This window comes from Etheostoma spectabile, chromosome 5, assembly GCF_008692095.1.
Source record: "Etheostoma spectabile isolate EspeVRDwgs_2016 chromosome 5, UIUC_Espe_1.0, whole genome shotgun sequence".
Classification (NCBI taxonomy): Eukaryota; Metazoa; Chordata; class Actinopteri; order Perciformes; family Percidae; genus Etheostoma; species Etheostoma spectabile.
This window is the reverse complement of record NC_045737.1, coordinates 12920305-12936269: the sequence shown is the minus strand read 5'-3', so window position 1 is coordinate 12936269 and position 15965 is coordinate 12920305. Positions and strand designations below refer to the sequence as shown.

Below are 15965 nucleotides of genomic sequence, written 5' to 3'. Positions count from 1 at the left end.
ATTAATCGAATTTTAATCGCGATGATCGCGAAATTTGCGTGATCGAGCGATTATTTTTTATAAACCGTTATTTCATAGAACGCTCCGGGTTTTTTGCAAAGCCAATCTCCCGCTCCATAAAGCCGTCTGCTCATGAGCCAGTCAGAGTAGTTCACTGCACCCTGTGCAGCTTATTTTCTAGATGTAGACAGTCCCAGAGGACAGAGTAACGGGAGGAAAACTCAACAGATAGCAGTCGGTCATACGTCAGTCTCAAGGTTTACCAGTTTACCAGTAAACGCAACATTATGTCCCGTGACCCCGTCTGTTGTTTTTCCGACAACAGTGCTGACCAGTGCTAGTCGGTGCTAGTTAGCGTCTGTTAGCTGTTAGCTCCTCTAGGACGCACCGGTGCGAATGTCCTCGCATCCGCTGCAATGCTGTTTATATGGATATGGTTTAATTTTGCGTTACATGACCCATTTCATCTGTAATGCCGTGCCTGTGTGGGATCTTTCTACGCTCTCTCGTCCTACTCTCTCTCCTCTACTCTCCGCGCCCCGCCACACAGCGGCCGCCGGTTCAAACTTCTGACATTTGTCTACAAATTTAATTTTTTATTAACACAGCTGTATATTGTTAAATATGAGGGTTAAACCTGTATTTGTACCAGTGTTTCCATGGTAACTCTGCTATCGCGGCCGCCACGGCGAAGAACACAGAAGAAGTTTTTGAATGCAACTAACTTCAGTTGGTAGAGTAACACGTGAGACGGACTCCTGGACCTGGACCAGAGATTGACCCATGGCCAGAATATCTAGTTCATAAAAATGCAGCGCATGGAAGATACAGACGTTTCATACACCGCCGTGTTATCCGCCATTCGACCCGTGCGGGACCCCTTCATAATGATCAGCCTCTCTCTGTGATTAGCGTCCATCACACTCCCTCTCGCAGTTATAAACAGCCTATATGACATACAATTTGTTTTGGTTAAAATCAACAAATAATCGTGAGAATAATCGCGATCAAAATTTTGATCAAAATAATCGTGATTTTCATTTTGGCCATAATCGTGCAGCCCTAATTTAGATGTTTGGGTAAGCCGATGCAATGTGTGTGTTTGTGTGTCTGTGTTGGTTACCAGGCTCTACGAATCCAGCCAGACAGGAGAACATGCCAACCGGAAAGATCTTCTTCCTTCCCAGTAAACACTGGTTCCCATCAGGGTGGATCACCAGCATGATGACCACGGGGTCTGACAAAACAAGACAGAGGAGATAAACTTATAACCATTTATAGTTGAAGGGTGCTTTCACACCTTTGGGCCGCTTTTGTGACACTAGCTAACCTCGAGCCGAACGCTGGCCCTCGTGGCGGCGACGTCTCATTCAAATGTCTGACCTATCAACTTTTAATGGTACTTTCTGTGCTTAACATGGTGACCACGGCTAACGGGGAATCAGTGGTTCAATTCCAGAGAGGGAGCCTGAGAAATGGCTACCACATCCATGAAAGGCAGCAGGCGCGCAAAATACCCACTCCCGACTCGGGGAGGTAGTGACGAAAAATAACAATACAGGACTCTTTCGAGGCCCTGTAATTGGAGTGAGTACACAGCCAGTAGCTGCGTTAATTCCAGCTCCAACAGCGTATCTTAAGGTTGCTGCAGTTAAAAGCTCATAGTTTGATCCCTGGATCGAGCCGACAGTCCGATGCAGACCGGACAGTCCAGTTCGTTTGGGTTGGGGTGTGTGGTCATATGCGAAAAGTGTTTTAAACCACACACCTTTATCAGCGTAAATGCACATATCGATTGAATTTAAATGTGTACTTTCTTATGGACTGTTTAAACACAGCTGCTATCCTGCTGGCTTCTACACCCAGTATTGATATTTATAATGGAAGGCAGGTAGGTGAGGTGGGGGTGGGGCTGCGTACCGACTCGTGGATAGCACGTGTTGTGAACCCCCTTCAGACTCCTGCAGTCAAGGTTAAGGCAGCTCCTCTTGTATCCTCCCTCCTCCAGCTTGGTGCCGCTGCCACACGTCGGGCAGAAGCTGTAGCGGCTGTGCCAGGCCAACACCGACCGAGCCTGAGCCACAACTCCTGCAGGACCAAGATTACTCAGTTAGTTCATTCAGGAATATTGAATAAAACGTGGGAGTCATTTGAAATCAGCGGTATTAATCCAGACCAGAGAAAGATTCCTCTTCCTTACCGGCCTCTTCCTCGCTGAGCTTCAGCAGGTCTCTGTTGGGTGTCTTTGGGAAGGAGCAGTTCCTTTCTCTGCAGCGTTTAAGAAGTTCGGCAGCGACTTCATCTGTGTTGATGGCAAACCAAGCAGGAGGCTCTGGGACACCATCCACTGTCTGAGAGGAGGAGGAGGAGAGTGTTTTCCTCTTCTCCACTCCGATGAAGATGAGCACAGTCGCAGGTTTCTGGAGAAGGTCTTTGACCGCCTCATATCTGAACCGACACAGCTTGGTCTCACCCTGTTAAGAGTTAGAATCACAATCATTAGATAACAACTTGAATATTGAAAAAAAAAAAAAAATCTCACTTTTATTATCTGTGGGCTGTAGACTAACAACATCACACCACTGAAATGATTGGAAGGTTAATTTGTCCCAAGCGTGCATTGATTTAGAACAAAGTTTTTAATAAGGACTAATCCACCTAGATATCATCACGGCATTTCAATCTATGAATCCTAACATTATCTTACATTTGATTCCAAATTGGGTTCAACACTTTTGTTAATATATTACATTTCCTCATCAATCACAAATACAAGGCCACTGCTTTACGCAGATAATGTTGCACTTCACTGTTCTGGACAATCTCTTGGCTTAGATGTTAACCATCTGCAGCTAGCTTTTTAAGTCCTTAGATCTTATTCATCACATGTGACTTACATTATTCTTTTTTTTATTAACCTTTATTTATTCAAGGAAGGTTCACTGGGAGGCAGCTTGTCTTTTGCAGGAACGGTCTGATCACATTCATACAGTTACACTCATTCATACCTGGAAGCTGCCCGGTACAACCAGAGCCTGATCACGTCTGCATGTATCCTTTAAAATCCTTAAAAATTGGCTGTCCATTTCCAAATGTTAGAATTTCTTTTCAGACCAAGTTGTTTACGAAGCACTCCTCTAGAACATTACCATAAGCATTTATTTCCTACCACTGAGTCTTTAACGTTATAATATTCTGCTAGTTGTTTCCGTGATGCTTGCTGATTGTTTTTTTTAGATGTGTACAGCTGAATGCTCTGAAATCATCAGAGCTCATTTCTAAACCTGGTGAAGGTTCAGCAGCTTAACATAAAAAAAATGAGATTTGTCCTCAGCCACGCACCCCTGCGTTGTCGTCCTCCTGGGAGCTGCAGACCATGGGGCTGAGGTTGGAGAACAGGAGGAAGACTGTGTCTGGGTCACTCTGCTTATTCTCCAACCAGACCGCGTCCGTCCTCTTGGCACTGAGCCGGTCCAGCGTCTCTCTGCTGAAGTAGTTCTCCTGCAGGTGGGTGTCGGAGCCCGGCAGGACTCTCCGGCTGCCGTCGTCCGTCCGGCCCAGCAGGTTGGAGATGTGTCTGTGGCCCCAGAACTTGGCGATATCGTACGCAGTCTGGAATAAGCTGTTCACTGAGAACTTGTCGCAGCTTGAAGATTGAAAAACAAGAGGAGATACGAGATTTTAGGAGAAGCAGAAAGTGTAGGAAGTGAGGGAGGAACACAATGCTACTGACAACTATCTATGCCCATTTATATTAACTTGGCAAATAAAAAAATATAATTGAACTGGTGAAAGATTTAGAAATGTGACCAGAAATTCATTGTTAAACGCACTTACCTGGAAAACTACTTTAAAAGTACTTCCAAGAACTTTCTGCTCCATTTACATTACTTCATCACCACACAAAATAAGACAGGTTACCCAGAACCTTGTATTTATATATTTGGAGTTCTTCTACCCTCTAGTGACCAAACTTCTGCAGCATTAATGCAGCTTTAAATTGATAATCCAACTAAAGTCAAAATGTGGATTTAAAAGGGTAACTTTTTACAGTCGTCTTTTCTAAGGGTTAGTATTTTATACTGTAAATCACATTATGAGTAAACTAATGTTTTTATGTGTCTCTTAATCTCAGGTCTTTATACCCATGCGACAGCAGCGCCTCCACCACATTGTGGTGTCCGTTGCGAGCGGCGAGCATCAGCCCCGTCCAGCCACTGTATCCCGTCTGGTTGATGAGCGAGGGGACGTGGGACAGCAGCGTGGACACCTGGGCCAGGTCTCCTCTGGCTGAAGCATCCAGAAACCTCTCCAACATGTCCTCCTTCGCAGTCAGCTGGAGACTCGTCATTCTGGCTGGAAACAAATGACAGATTTGGGACACAATGAAAAAAAAAAAAAATAATCCTTTACTACAGTTAAAGGATAAAGTACCAACACCACACTAAAACTACTTTCCAACAAATAAATGTCCTGCATATGTAATCTTACTGAAGTAAAAGTATGTAGGTATTATCAGCAAAATGTGCTAAAAGTATGACAATCAAAAGTAATAACTAATTGTGCTAAAAGTGTTCCCTGCAGGTGTGTTACTATTAAATCTGATGTTTCTGGATTAATATTCCTGCTGCATTAATGTGCATATGGAATTTTACTGCTGTAGATGCTTAAGGTTGTGCTCATGTTAACCCTTTCATATACTGATGGGTAGTTTAATCTACAGCAATGCATCATATTTTATAAGATCATCATATGTTTGTAGCATCACTGTCCTGTGAGAACCACATATCTCTAAAAAAGTTTTAAAACTTTTCATCGCGTCGAAACAGCCCTATTTTTAACTTTGTGAAGATGCATTTAATCCAAGAGGCTTTTCAAAGACTTTATTTATTTTAAAATATAGGAGAAATTTCTCAAACATTTCATCCTTCACAAACATTCCGTGGAGTTTACTTTCTACATAAAAATTGTCACATAAAGTGCATTTACAAAGAATTCGCTGTTTGTACAAAAACATGATTTCAAAAAGTATTTCAAATGCATCAAAAAGAAAAAAGTGAAATATCATATTGACGTGAGATTTTAGACTTTTTGACATTTGAAGTCCAGCTCAGGTGAATCTTATTTCTCTTGATTATCTTTGACTTGTTTCTACACCTTGATTGGAGTTTAGCTGTGGTCAATTCAACTGATTGGACATGATTAGGAAAGGCACACACGCGTCTATATAAGGTCTCACAGCAGACAAAATCCAAGCTCAGAGCTCAGAGACAGGGTTCTGTCAAAGCACAGAAAAGCATTTCGGTTTCATTAAAAGTTCCTAAAAAGCTTACTGGCCTCCATGATTCTTAACTGGAAAAAGTTTGGAGAACAAGCAGAACTCCTCCCAGAGCTTTATGGTTAAAAGAGGTGACCAAGAGCCTGATAGTCCCTCTGGGTGAGCTCCATTGATGCTGTGTGGGGAAACTTCCAGACGGATGACCATCACACAGACTCTGACAAACAACATTATCTGTTCTGATGAACCCCAACATTTAAAAAATGTTTGGCATTGATTTTTTGGAACATCGTGTCTGGAGGAAACCAGTCTCCTCGTGTGAAGCATGGTGGAGGCAGCAGGAAGCCTGGAGGCTGTAATCCCTGCCAAAAACGCTTCAACTAAGTCCTGAGTTAGGGGTTTGAATACTTGTGATATTTCAAGTTAATTTTATTTTTCTCTTACAATAAATGTGCAAAAATATCTAACATTTTCATTTTGCCTTGTCAGAATTGGTATTTATGCCTGATTATCTGATTTTTTTATTTTATTTTTTTTTGGAGTGATAAGAGATCTCCAATATTCCCTCTGTAAAAACTTTAATATGTCAACAAGAAAGTAAAACAATTTTGTAATGTTCAGATTTCTGTTCTGGAAATGTATGTAACTTAGCCCATATTTAATGTGCTTCATTTGCATATTTAAAGATACATTCCAGAAAACTTGTAATTGCCTTGCTATTACACTGGGAAAGTACACTGGGAAAGTTTAATGGTTATCTATTTCTCATTCCCCATATTGTGTTAAACTGTGAACTGTGCCTTTTTTTTTTATATCCTATTTTCTGCCTCCCCCTATTGGTGAAACAGCTGTCAATCATTCTTGCGTTACGCCTATCAAATCAAACGCATACAACGTTATAAAACGCAGTTTACCATAGAGACGCTAGCTTGCAAAACACAAGTTCATTACTGCTAGTCATTCAGCTTTCAATACAGCCTTCTGGTTTTATTTACTGTGATAGGCTATGTTTAGAGTCAGTACTACTCGGTACAAAGTCTACAGCAGGTAAAGCAGCTATTATGTATCTATCTGTCCCGGCTGGAAATCAAACTGACAGCAGTGGGATCTGTTTAACGTTACAGTAACGTCAAACTGCAGACTAGTTTTTGAAGTCTGTTCTCGCTCTCTGGCTCCGTCTATGCCCTGGAAGTAACGTCACCCTTTATTCGTAATCAAAGGCAGACATTAACACATTACAATAATAAAGAAATGTAATTTTAAAACTCACCTTGTCTTCAGCTCCGTGCAGTTTCTCCTCTGTCTGAAAATCAGTTATTTAATCAAATGTCACGAGCTGCGTTCAAGAGCAACAGTAACGACCTCTGCAACTGTGCTGCCTTCAGGTGCTCATTACACTAGAGTATTTCTGTGTGTTACAGCAATAATAGGATATATGTTATTCTTGGTGACAAAAATGCAAACGGGGAAGGGGAAAATGTCAGCTATTGATTTATTGTTTGTTTTTGTTTCTACTTTTAGGCGTGCATTATTTATTAAACAGTTTAAAAGAAGCATTAACTCCTAAGACCACTATAACTTTTTTTCTTGCATTTCAATCTCAACCCAAATTTCGGAGATTTTTTTTAAATGAAATACCTCACGAATACATCACATAATATTCATTTAACTTGGTGTATTCTTTTTTAATTTCTAATTTTGTTTATTTTATCACTGCCACGATTAAAGTTATTGTCTCTAGGTATTTACATTTATAATGACTCTGTTTTGTTCAAGCACTTTGGTGTTAAAAAAATCTTGGAAGTTACATTTTCCAAGAAACCTGTGAATGCAGCACATTTTGCACTTAGCACTTTTTCCATAGACAGTTTTTCTGCTGCCTGCTTTTGAACGCAGCATGCAGGCTTTCTGCTCTCATTCTGTGCAGACGTATCTGGAAACATCAATTTGAGAAATTAGTTATGATAGTCTTAAAAAAGAGGGCAGATAAAATTCTGAGGATTCTGTAAATCAACTGTTGAATAAAATATATTTTGAAGAAACAAGGCTGTATGCAGACCTTATTTTACATGGGCCATAGTCTATGGGCCCATGTAAAAATAGGTTCTCAATAAAACAGTTTAGAAATAATCTGTTACAGGTAAAATACCTTTTTTTCAGATTTTTACTTAACTACAATTGGCAGCAAAATTGATGCGCAGTTCAAAGTACAATATTTCATTTTATTAGTAAAAAATGACATGAAATAAAAATACTCAAGTAAAGTAGGCCTACCTCAAAATTAGCTTCTGGAACTCTCTTACCCAACACCTCAGACTTTCCACATCTCTTGCTAAGTTCAAAACCGCACTTAAAACCCATCTCTTTAAAGCTGCTATTAACCTGTAGGCTAATCAAAATGAGCTATTTTCCATTTGTTTTTTTATCATGTTTCTATATTCTGCTTCTAGTTATTGTTGATTTTGTTATTGTTTTTCTGCCTTTACCTTGTAAAGTGCCTTTGAGTACCTTTTTAAAGCACTACATGAAATAAATGTATTATTATTACTGTTAGTTACACTCCACCCCTGCATTAAACTTATTTCATGTTATCAGGTTACACTTTAATATTTTGGTGTAAACTACTTTTTGAGATCCCAAGAAGCTGAAAATATCCACAAATAGATCTAAAAAGCGGACAAGAAACATGACGGAAACGTGGTTTAGTTAATATTTTTAATAAAATAATTTACAAAATAATGTTACCAGAGATAGTTTGTCTTGCTACTACTACAAAATACCACTTCATGATCCCAGGTCACCCGAATACCAGCGAACATTCTGAAATCATGATTCTATCATTATAAATAAACATCAACGTTAATATTTACTGTAGTTCAACACACAGAAGCCAAATAATATACAGCCGGTTATTGTTGAAGATAAAAGAAACAGCCATCTAAATGTTGATTGGGTTGTTTAATTTGTTATTGAGGCATGAAACAAAATTTAAAGCACGATAACATTTCTGTTCTTGTGCAGCTGTAGGCGTTGTAATACTGTAACACACTGTGTGTGTGCATCTGTGTGGAAATGGTGTGTGTGTGCGTGCGTGCGTGTGTGTGTGTGTGTGTGTGTGTGTGTGTGTGTGTGTGTGTGTGTTAGGAGTAGAAGGTGAGGACGCTCTGGTGGTTTCCTCGGACCAGCAGCAGAGGTGGGAGGTCTTTGGACAGAGTTTCCAGCCAGCACATGTAGAGCGCACTCGACACCGTTCCCTTTCTGGCCAAAGGCATGCTCCTGAGAAGGGAATTATCACAGAACATGCAGAAAAATGCATTTATTATTATTTAACTTGGTTTTTAGAAACCTGGATACACTGCAAGGATTACTCCGATTCAAACCGGTTGTCATGCAGTGATAACGTGTAACTACATTTCCTCTACTTATACAACAGGTCGAGCGAATTGAAAATTGAAATTGAAAAGATAGCTAGATATTAGCATTAAACTTCCCCAGTTGATTACTTACATGAAGACTTTATTTTTGTATTACAAGTTTTCTGAAGTTTAAAAATGTATGTTTAAAAATGCAATATTCTGCTTTTATATTCATGCTTGAGGAATAATAATGTAATGATATAATATGTTATACTTTTTATACTTTAACTAGCTTACATTTTCATGATTTTTCTAAAGGAACCTTTTTTACTTTACGTGAGTACTTTTACAGTGTGGTATTAGTATTGTTACTTCAGTAAAGGGTCTGACATTGAACGTGAAGACATTAATAATGATAAAGACAAACATTAGGAAACTAAAGTATGAATTTAAAGTTCATACATGACGATGAGCTTCGCCATGCTGGAATGTTCCTTCAGCAGCTCGTTCAGTCGGATCTGACGGTTGCTCTGAAAGTCCCAAACAGCACGTTGACATGTTAACATTTCCTTTTTTAAACCGCTTTAACTCCACAGTACACTTCAGCTGAGCATTGGGATTGGTCAGAGTTGCCGTATCGGCAGTGTGTACAGACCTTGGCCTTGTAGAGCTCCAGTTCGTTGTCAGTGATCCTCCAGGGCTCCTGGGCCTTCAGCCTCTCCGCCGCCTCCTGTTCCATGTCGTCTTCCTTCAGCCTGTACGGCTCGATCAGCTCCTTAAAGCTCAGCTTACTGCACAGCCACATAGAGACGCCACTTTATATCGCAACAGTGTTATCAGATTTAACTATCATGCGCGTTCTCAAGCAGCATTCACTGTTTTTCCTAGCTTTATGAAAAACCTTTATTTGGGGGTTTGAGGGTTTATCCTTCAAGAAAAGGTCTTTCAATTTTTAAAAAAGAAAGTAGTTTCACATCATTTTGGAGCGCTATTATCGCCATATCTGTGTCTAAAACCTTGGAAAAGCTAGAGCAGACACTCTATAATATAATCTATGATATAATATAAATATCTAGATATTTATATTTTTCAGTTTTTTAGACTTGGTATATTTATATTTATCACTATACAGGCTCTGCACACCCATACATGTATATAGCTAAATATCTTGACTTTTTCTACGGTGTTTTTAATTGTTTCTGGGCTGTATTCTTTTTTCTAAGCTGTGAACTTGCACATAATTTCCTATCACAGTGTACTGTGGAATGACAAAGAAAGAAATCTTGAATCTTGAATGTCTATAACATTCAAAAAGCGTTAGGTTAAAGAAGTCTACTGGGTACAAACTACAACCATTGGATTGGAGGAAAGTTTTTTTTTTTTTTTTTTATTCATTCAGCTTAAGTTACCATGGCATTTCAAGCCTTTTGTTGCATTTTCAAACCATGTTTATTAATTTATTAGTTTTATCTTCATGTCTGTTCTGGGTTTTACCTGGCTGGGAGATAATTTCCCTTTGAGGACAGTAAACCCATACTCAGAAAAGCCACTATAATCACACAGGATCCCATCCACCCCCTTCACATATGCTTTAAGTTACTGCCATCCGAGTCAAACTTGCCTGGAAAAAACAACAAATCCTGAATCCCCACTGCCATCAACACACTGAACTATCATACACAGGCAGCATTCAAGCGTGCCCTGTCAGAGACAAATTTCTGTCTGTTGTGAGCGGCGGACAAAGTTCTTATTTTATCTTGTGTGAATTTCTCTGTTGTAGGATTATTAAACGTTTTTTGTATCTCAAATTTGAAAGTTTGAATTAATGTTGCTCAATGTTTATCCATGTAGCTTTAAGGATCCAGTCAATTGAGGGTCTCTTACTGTAGCTGTGGCCCTTTAAATATCCTCGCCATTAGTGCTGAAAATCTTACTTTAACGCCCTTCACATCGTCATGTAGACTTACTGAATGCGAATCAATCACGATAAACCAAAGTGAGACGTGGCCGACTCCAACCGAGGTCGTACCTGTGTTTTTTGGGTTTGGTGTTGATGTCTCCGAGGACGTTGATGTCAGAGAAGTCGATCCTGAACCTGCTGAGCAGCGTGGCCATGCTGACGGGACACACACACACACAATAATCAACGTATTTAGATGTACTGAGTGTATGAATCGCAAACAAGATGATAGCTGATTTAACTCACGCTCGGCGGTCGTGGTCGATGCGGTTGATCTTTCCGCCGATGAAGACTCGGATCCTGCAGTCGCCCCACTTGCTCCCGTTGGTCAGCAGAAAGGGGATCAGCAGAGTCAGACCTGCACACGCAAACATCCACAAATACACTTTAGTATGAGAAGAGGCCTAGGCCAAGATTGAATACTTCACTTGGACATAGAGTACATACATACATACTGGTACTAACCACTTGCACATTCATGCATAAAATGACTGTAGTCTAGAGGTAAACTTTGGTCATCTTTGCATAAGACATAAAAACTGACCTCCGTCATCAAACAGCCACCAGACATCTATGGTTCCTTTGCCCTGCTTCTTCTTGAACAGCTGGCTGGTCTCCAGCAGACGCTGGTCGGTCAGACTCAGAGGAGACTTGGTCTCTGTTGTAGGTGAAACAAAAACGACACACGGTGAGGATAAAGAAACACTTTGACAGATGAGAAGTGTCCTATGTTCCAGGCAGATCACTAAGGTCCTCCACTGCTTTTCTTTTAAATGTTCCTTATGTGTCCCATAAAAGTACCAGAGAAGGTGCATTCTGGTTTTACACCCCCTAAACTGTGAAACTCACTGACTTTGGATATTAGAATGGCAAGCTCTAAAATACATACTAAAATAGTTGGTTTTTAATCAGGCTTTGAATGTGGGGCGATACTGTTGTTATTTTTGCTTTTTTTCCTCATTTGTGTTTTCATTTTGTTATTTTGTAATTTTCTTCTGTGAAGAACTTGCATGTTTGCATGAAAGGTGCTATACAAATTGGTAAAAAAAAAGTTAAAGATAAAGTTTGTGCTGCTGGACCTATCTCGTGCAGGGATAAAGATAGTCTTGCATTGCCAGACCTTTCTCCACATTGCTGCGGAGGAGGGTCTGGCTAATCCACCCACTGTTCCGGGATGAGAAATAGCTAGGCTAGCTAGCTGTCTGGATTTACCCTGCAGAGATCTGAGGAGCAGTTAGCCACAAAATTCTGGGCCCTGTAGAAAGGCATTTTCTACGGGCCCCTCCCTGCATCCACATCTATTCATTCTAGCATCTTTTTGGGCCCTCCTCACATGACGGCCCTGGGTACTCAGTTCCGTTTCCCCCCCCCCAGTCCAACGCCCCTGACTTTACCTAACATGATGAGTGGGCTGCTCTGGTTGGTAGTGGTTTTTGGAGGACAGGGGTCCGACTCTGAGTCTTTATCCAGACTGACAGAAACCACCACCTCCTTACTGCCAATTGGGGGCTTCTCATTGGATGACACCAGCTCGTCTGCAGGGACAAACATGGAGACAGATGCAGTGTAGCAGTATGTAGTAATGTAGGTAGACAGACACATACTCAGAAGAAGACAGGTGTACCTAGTCCCTGGATGTGGGAGATATCCAGTCCATCCTGCAGTCGAAGGAGCACCACCCCAAACTGCAGGTCGAAAGCATCGCTGCAACACAGAACACACACTCAAACCTTTCTGTCCTGCAAAGGAAATCTTTGTTTTATAGATAGAATGTCAATTAGTCAATTAACAAGAAACAAATAAAATCTTCTAGGTTAGTCTGGGAATTTCTTCTTTAGAAAAAAAAAACACCTTACAATTTAGACTTAATAATTTTTATTTTATATTTTTAGCATGTCCACTGCAATAGACACTAAGACAATTTTTTAGGGTTACCCTCAACTAAATAAAATCTTAGACTAGTTGATTAGTTGCTTTAATCGACGCATCTGTTAAAAAACGTGTTTCTCCAGAAAGACTCATGCACTCATTGTCTTATGTATTAGACAGTATTTGTAACTCATGTTTTCGAATTCTTATGTCTTATACATAAGACAGTATTTGTAACTCATGTTTTCAAATTCTAATAAAACAAACTCATTAATGTAACAGTGTACAACAGAGACAATTTAATAAATGTTCAGTTTTATCTTTATGCAACTTTTAGCACTCTGGTGTTCTGTGCTCATTATACTTATTTTCAGGTTCATAATTGTATTTAGAGGTTGTACCAGAAAAGGTTTATGTGGTTTCATTTTCCAAAAAACAAAATGTTTCTTATACTTCACATTGCTGCAGCTCCTTTTTTCACCCTGTGTGTTGAGCTCTCTGTTTTAGCGACAGAGTGAGACATCTCACTTCTGTCTTTGTTGGGAGTCTCACATGCACAGTACCTTAGTAAGCGCTGCACTGTCAGTTGCAGAGCATGAGGGCGTGCCACGCTAGCAGCTAGGTGAGTATTATGACGTGCGTTACAAAGTGACAAACGTTTGACACAGAAGTAAAGACTGGACTACAACAGAGCTGTTAGGAGCAGTTTGTGAACAGTGTTTTCTCTGGAAGATAACCCTTTGGGGTGGACTTTGGGCTTTTTCACTTTGTAAACCTACAATGTGCAAAAAAGATAAATAACACAAAAAAGGAAAGGGAAAAAGCCAAAAAGAATAATATGAGCACTTTTAAAGCTTTTTGATATTATTGGATGTCCGTTACATTCAAGCCACTGCGTAAGTTACTAATTAAGACTATCAGCTCCACGCAACTCTCTCTCTGTGATTCTCAGTATGGTTGGGTTTGTGGTGAATTTCCCGCACAGAAACTCGAGTGAAGATAATTACTTCTTCTGAAGAGTTCATCATGTTTTTTTAATCCTCTGTGTCCTCCTTGCATACTAGCAACTGCGATCACAGAAGGCTTGTATCATGTGGACGCGTCGACAGAGTCATCGGGGAGACAGAAACTACGCACTATAGCTTTGAGATTTCATGACATGATTTTTACTGTATGAGATTGTGTTGGCTTGATTTATACATTTTTGGTCATCTATGTTTTCCGAATAAAAAAAGCAAAAATAGTGAAACTGATACTTTCAGAATTAAGACACTGACTCAAAACATGGCACAAATCCCAAACTTCAACCGCGTTTGGGGCAAAAAAGACAAATAACTTTGTAAAATGTTAGAAGCTCATTTTAAAAAGACACATCAGTCCTTACTGTATGGTGTTGATGTAAACCTCCACATCTCTCATGTCTCCATCACTCCAGTTGTTCTTAAAACCCAGAACCAAGGTGTTTGGCTTCAGACGACCCAAACCGACAGCCTGAACATCACAGGACACAGATGTGACTATATTGATTTTTCTTTTCTTTTTCTATCACAGAACAAAGTTATTTTTTAATTTAACAAGAGAGGTTTGGTATAAAATCAAGCCAGATGGGGTTTATATCCCCCCCCCCCCTCTGCAAACCAATCAACACTATCAAAACTATAATAGACAACGTGGTATTAAATGAGGATGACAACAACATGTACAGAAGAAAATTAAATAATCCTAACACAGAAAATAAAATCTTCAAGAATAGAAAGTAGGTGTGTGTAGTGTTAATTAAATATAAGTAAATCAAATTTGTATTGAGTTATAAAAGGAAGTATTTGCAATAGTTTGGTTTATGGATCATAATTGTCTCTGCGTGGTTAGAATTTTGAATTCTCAAAGTGTCTGTAGGGAAAAAAGGAAAATGAAAGTGAACCAATTATGAAATTAAGGTCACTGCATGAAAACCAGCTACCACTCCCACATTGAGATTAATTCATTAATTATTAAGATATCCACTTGATCAGTCCTGCCGCCTTAAAATTACATTCCCATACAAGTAACTAGACTGTCTCTCCAATCTAAGTTTTCTGTTGCACGACTAAAACAACCTTTCAACGTACATACATTCAACCACAACATGTTCCTTCCCGAGGTTATTTTGCAGAGGCACCGTGGCTCCGTCCGGCGCTTAACGCCATCCCAAGACGATTGTGATTGGTTTAAAGAAATGCCAATAAACCAGAGCACGTTTTTTCTCCCAAATTGGAATGCTGTGTGTGTGGCGGCGCTTTCACTAGCTGCGGCTCGGAGGCTCTCTAAACTCTCTAAACTGTATTTTGTTGCATTGTACCTGTACATGTGTGATGGCAATAAAGTTTAATCTAATCTAATCTAATCTAATCTGTGAGGACTAGCCAGACCTTCCTCCGAGCGCTGTGGAGGAAGGTCTGGCAATGTGAGACTATCATTCAATTAAACTGCATTCTCAATATTGTTTCTAGGGAAACATATTTTTCTCCCAGGTTCCCCGTATCACAAATACATTTCTAATCAAGGTCTGCGTAGGGAAGAGGACAGGGTGGATTGGTGAGTTGAAGAAACAGGATTTTATGTAAATTAGCCTACTTAAATTACGTAGAAACATACTAATTTAATCCCAAACCATCATCTTTTCCAAAACGTAACAACGCAGTGTTGAAACAAATGTAATCCATGGGGAAAAACCTAATTGACGTTGTATGGAAACTAATATTTTAGGGGACGGGGTTGACTTGATAGACCTGACAGACCCTTGCCGGAGGTTTGGGAGTTTGATTTGCATCCAGGTACCTGCATGAGGAACTGCGCGCCGTGCCTAAGGTTGTCAGAGAACACATGAGTGTAAAAGGCCTTGATCCGCTTCTTGTTGAGCCAGCGCTGACAGCGGGCGTGCTCCTGAGACAGCTCCTTCAAGTTTGGCCGACGGGTCACCTGAACACAACAAAGACGCCGTCGATGACAGGAGAAGGCAAGGAAGCAGTTTGCAACCATGCAGAAAACGTTTCAGCGATGTAAAAGGATGCCACAGTCTGATGTTGATCTGTACGTACGGTCCTGACTTGAGCGCAGACCATGAGGCCGACGTTCTTGGTGAAAGAATTAACCAGTTGAAGCAGAGCAGGACGAGCGTTTGGATAACCGGCCATCACCAAACACTGAGGCCTGGAAACATGGATTTTACACACACACTTAGAACAACAACTACGAAGAGTTTAAAAAGGACTTTCAGTTTTCTGTTTGATGGAAATCCCAGCGTGGTCTTGTCAAATCAAATTGTGGACAAAAAAATCATTTTATAAGTGACTGTTTTTCCACTGGATTTCACAATTTTATCCAACATTGTGGAAAAGCTTTTTTTGTTTCTAGGGTTGTCCATTTACTTAAAAAAAAATGTTAGTTTAATTTTTCTAGAATCTAAGATTTTATTATTTTTTTAATAAAGCTTAACCCTTGTATGGTATTAGGGTCAAATTGA

At 40.0% G+C, this 15965-nt stretch overlaps 2 protein-coding genes across 5 annotated transcripts in view; both read right to left on the bottom strand.

The window, feature by feature from the left end:
• The window catches only part of nudt12 (nudix (nucleoside diphosphate linked moiety X)-type motif 12), an 11174-nt gene extending 915 nt beyond the window's left edge, over positions 1 to 10259 (bottom strand). The window contains exons 1-7 of one of the 4 annotated variants that reach the window (XM_032515373.1): positions 6549 to 6650; positions 6420 to 6463; positions 4146 to 4359; positions 3343 to 3646; positions 2201 to 2474; positions 1921 to 2088; positions 1124 to 1237 (exon numbers count right to left, since the gene is read on the bottom strand). In XM_032515373.1, the coding sequence (XP_032371264.1) occupies positions 1124 to 1237; positions 1921 to 2088; positions 2201 to 2474; positions 3343 to 3646; positions 4146 to 4351 (1066 nt within the window). In that variant the 5' untranslated portion in view covers positions 4352 to 4359; positions 6420 to 6463; positions 6549 to 6650. Of the gene's footprint in view, positions 1 to 1123; positions 1238 to 1920; positions 2089 to 2200; positions 2475 to 3342; positions 3647 to 4145; positions 4360 to 6419; positions 6464 to 6547; positions 6682 to 10251 lie in introns of those variants that run through there. The other 3 variants (XM_032515375.1, XM_032515374.1, XM_032515372.1) reach the window with 3 other exon arrangements.
• LOC116689051 (solute carrier family 12 member 2) overlaps positions 7980 to 15965 on the bottom strand; it is a 21116-nt gene continuing 13130 nt past the window's right edge. Inside the window, exons 16-27 of the mRNA XM_032515363.1 lie at positions 15541 to 15652; positions 15281 to 15421; positions 13848 to 13954; positions 12219 to 12298; positions 11989 to 12129; positions 11139 to 11252; positions 10841 to 10952; positions 10664 to 10750; positions 9290 to 9425; positions 9097 to 9164; positions 8374 to 8554; positions 7980 to 8336 (exon numbers count right to left, since the gene is read on the bottom strand). Coding sequence (XP_032371254.1) covers positions 8419 to 8554; positions 9097 to 9164; positions 9290 to 9425; positions 10664 to 10750; positions 10841 to 10952; positions 11139 to 11252; positions 11989 to 12129; positions 12219 to 12298; positions 13848 to 13954; positions 15281 to 15421; positions 15541 to 15652 — 1234 coding nt within the window. The 3' untranslated portion in view covers positions 7980 to 8336; positions 8374 to 8418. The remainder of the gene's footprint in view (positions 8337 to 8373; positions 8555 to 9096; positions 9165 to 9289; positions 9426 to 10663; positions 10751 to 10840; positions 10953 to 11138; positions 11253 to 11988; positions 12130 to 12218; positions 12299 to 13847; positions 13955 to 15280; positions 15422 to 15540; positions 15653 to 15965) is intronic.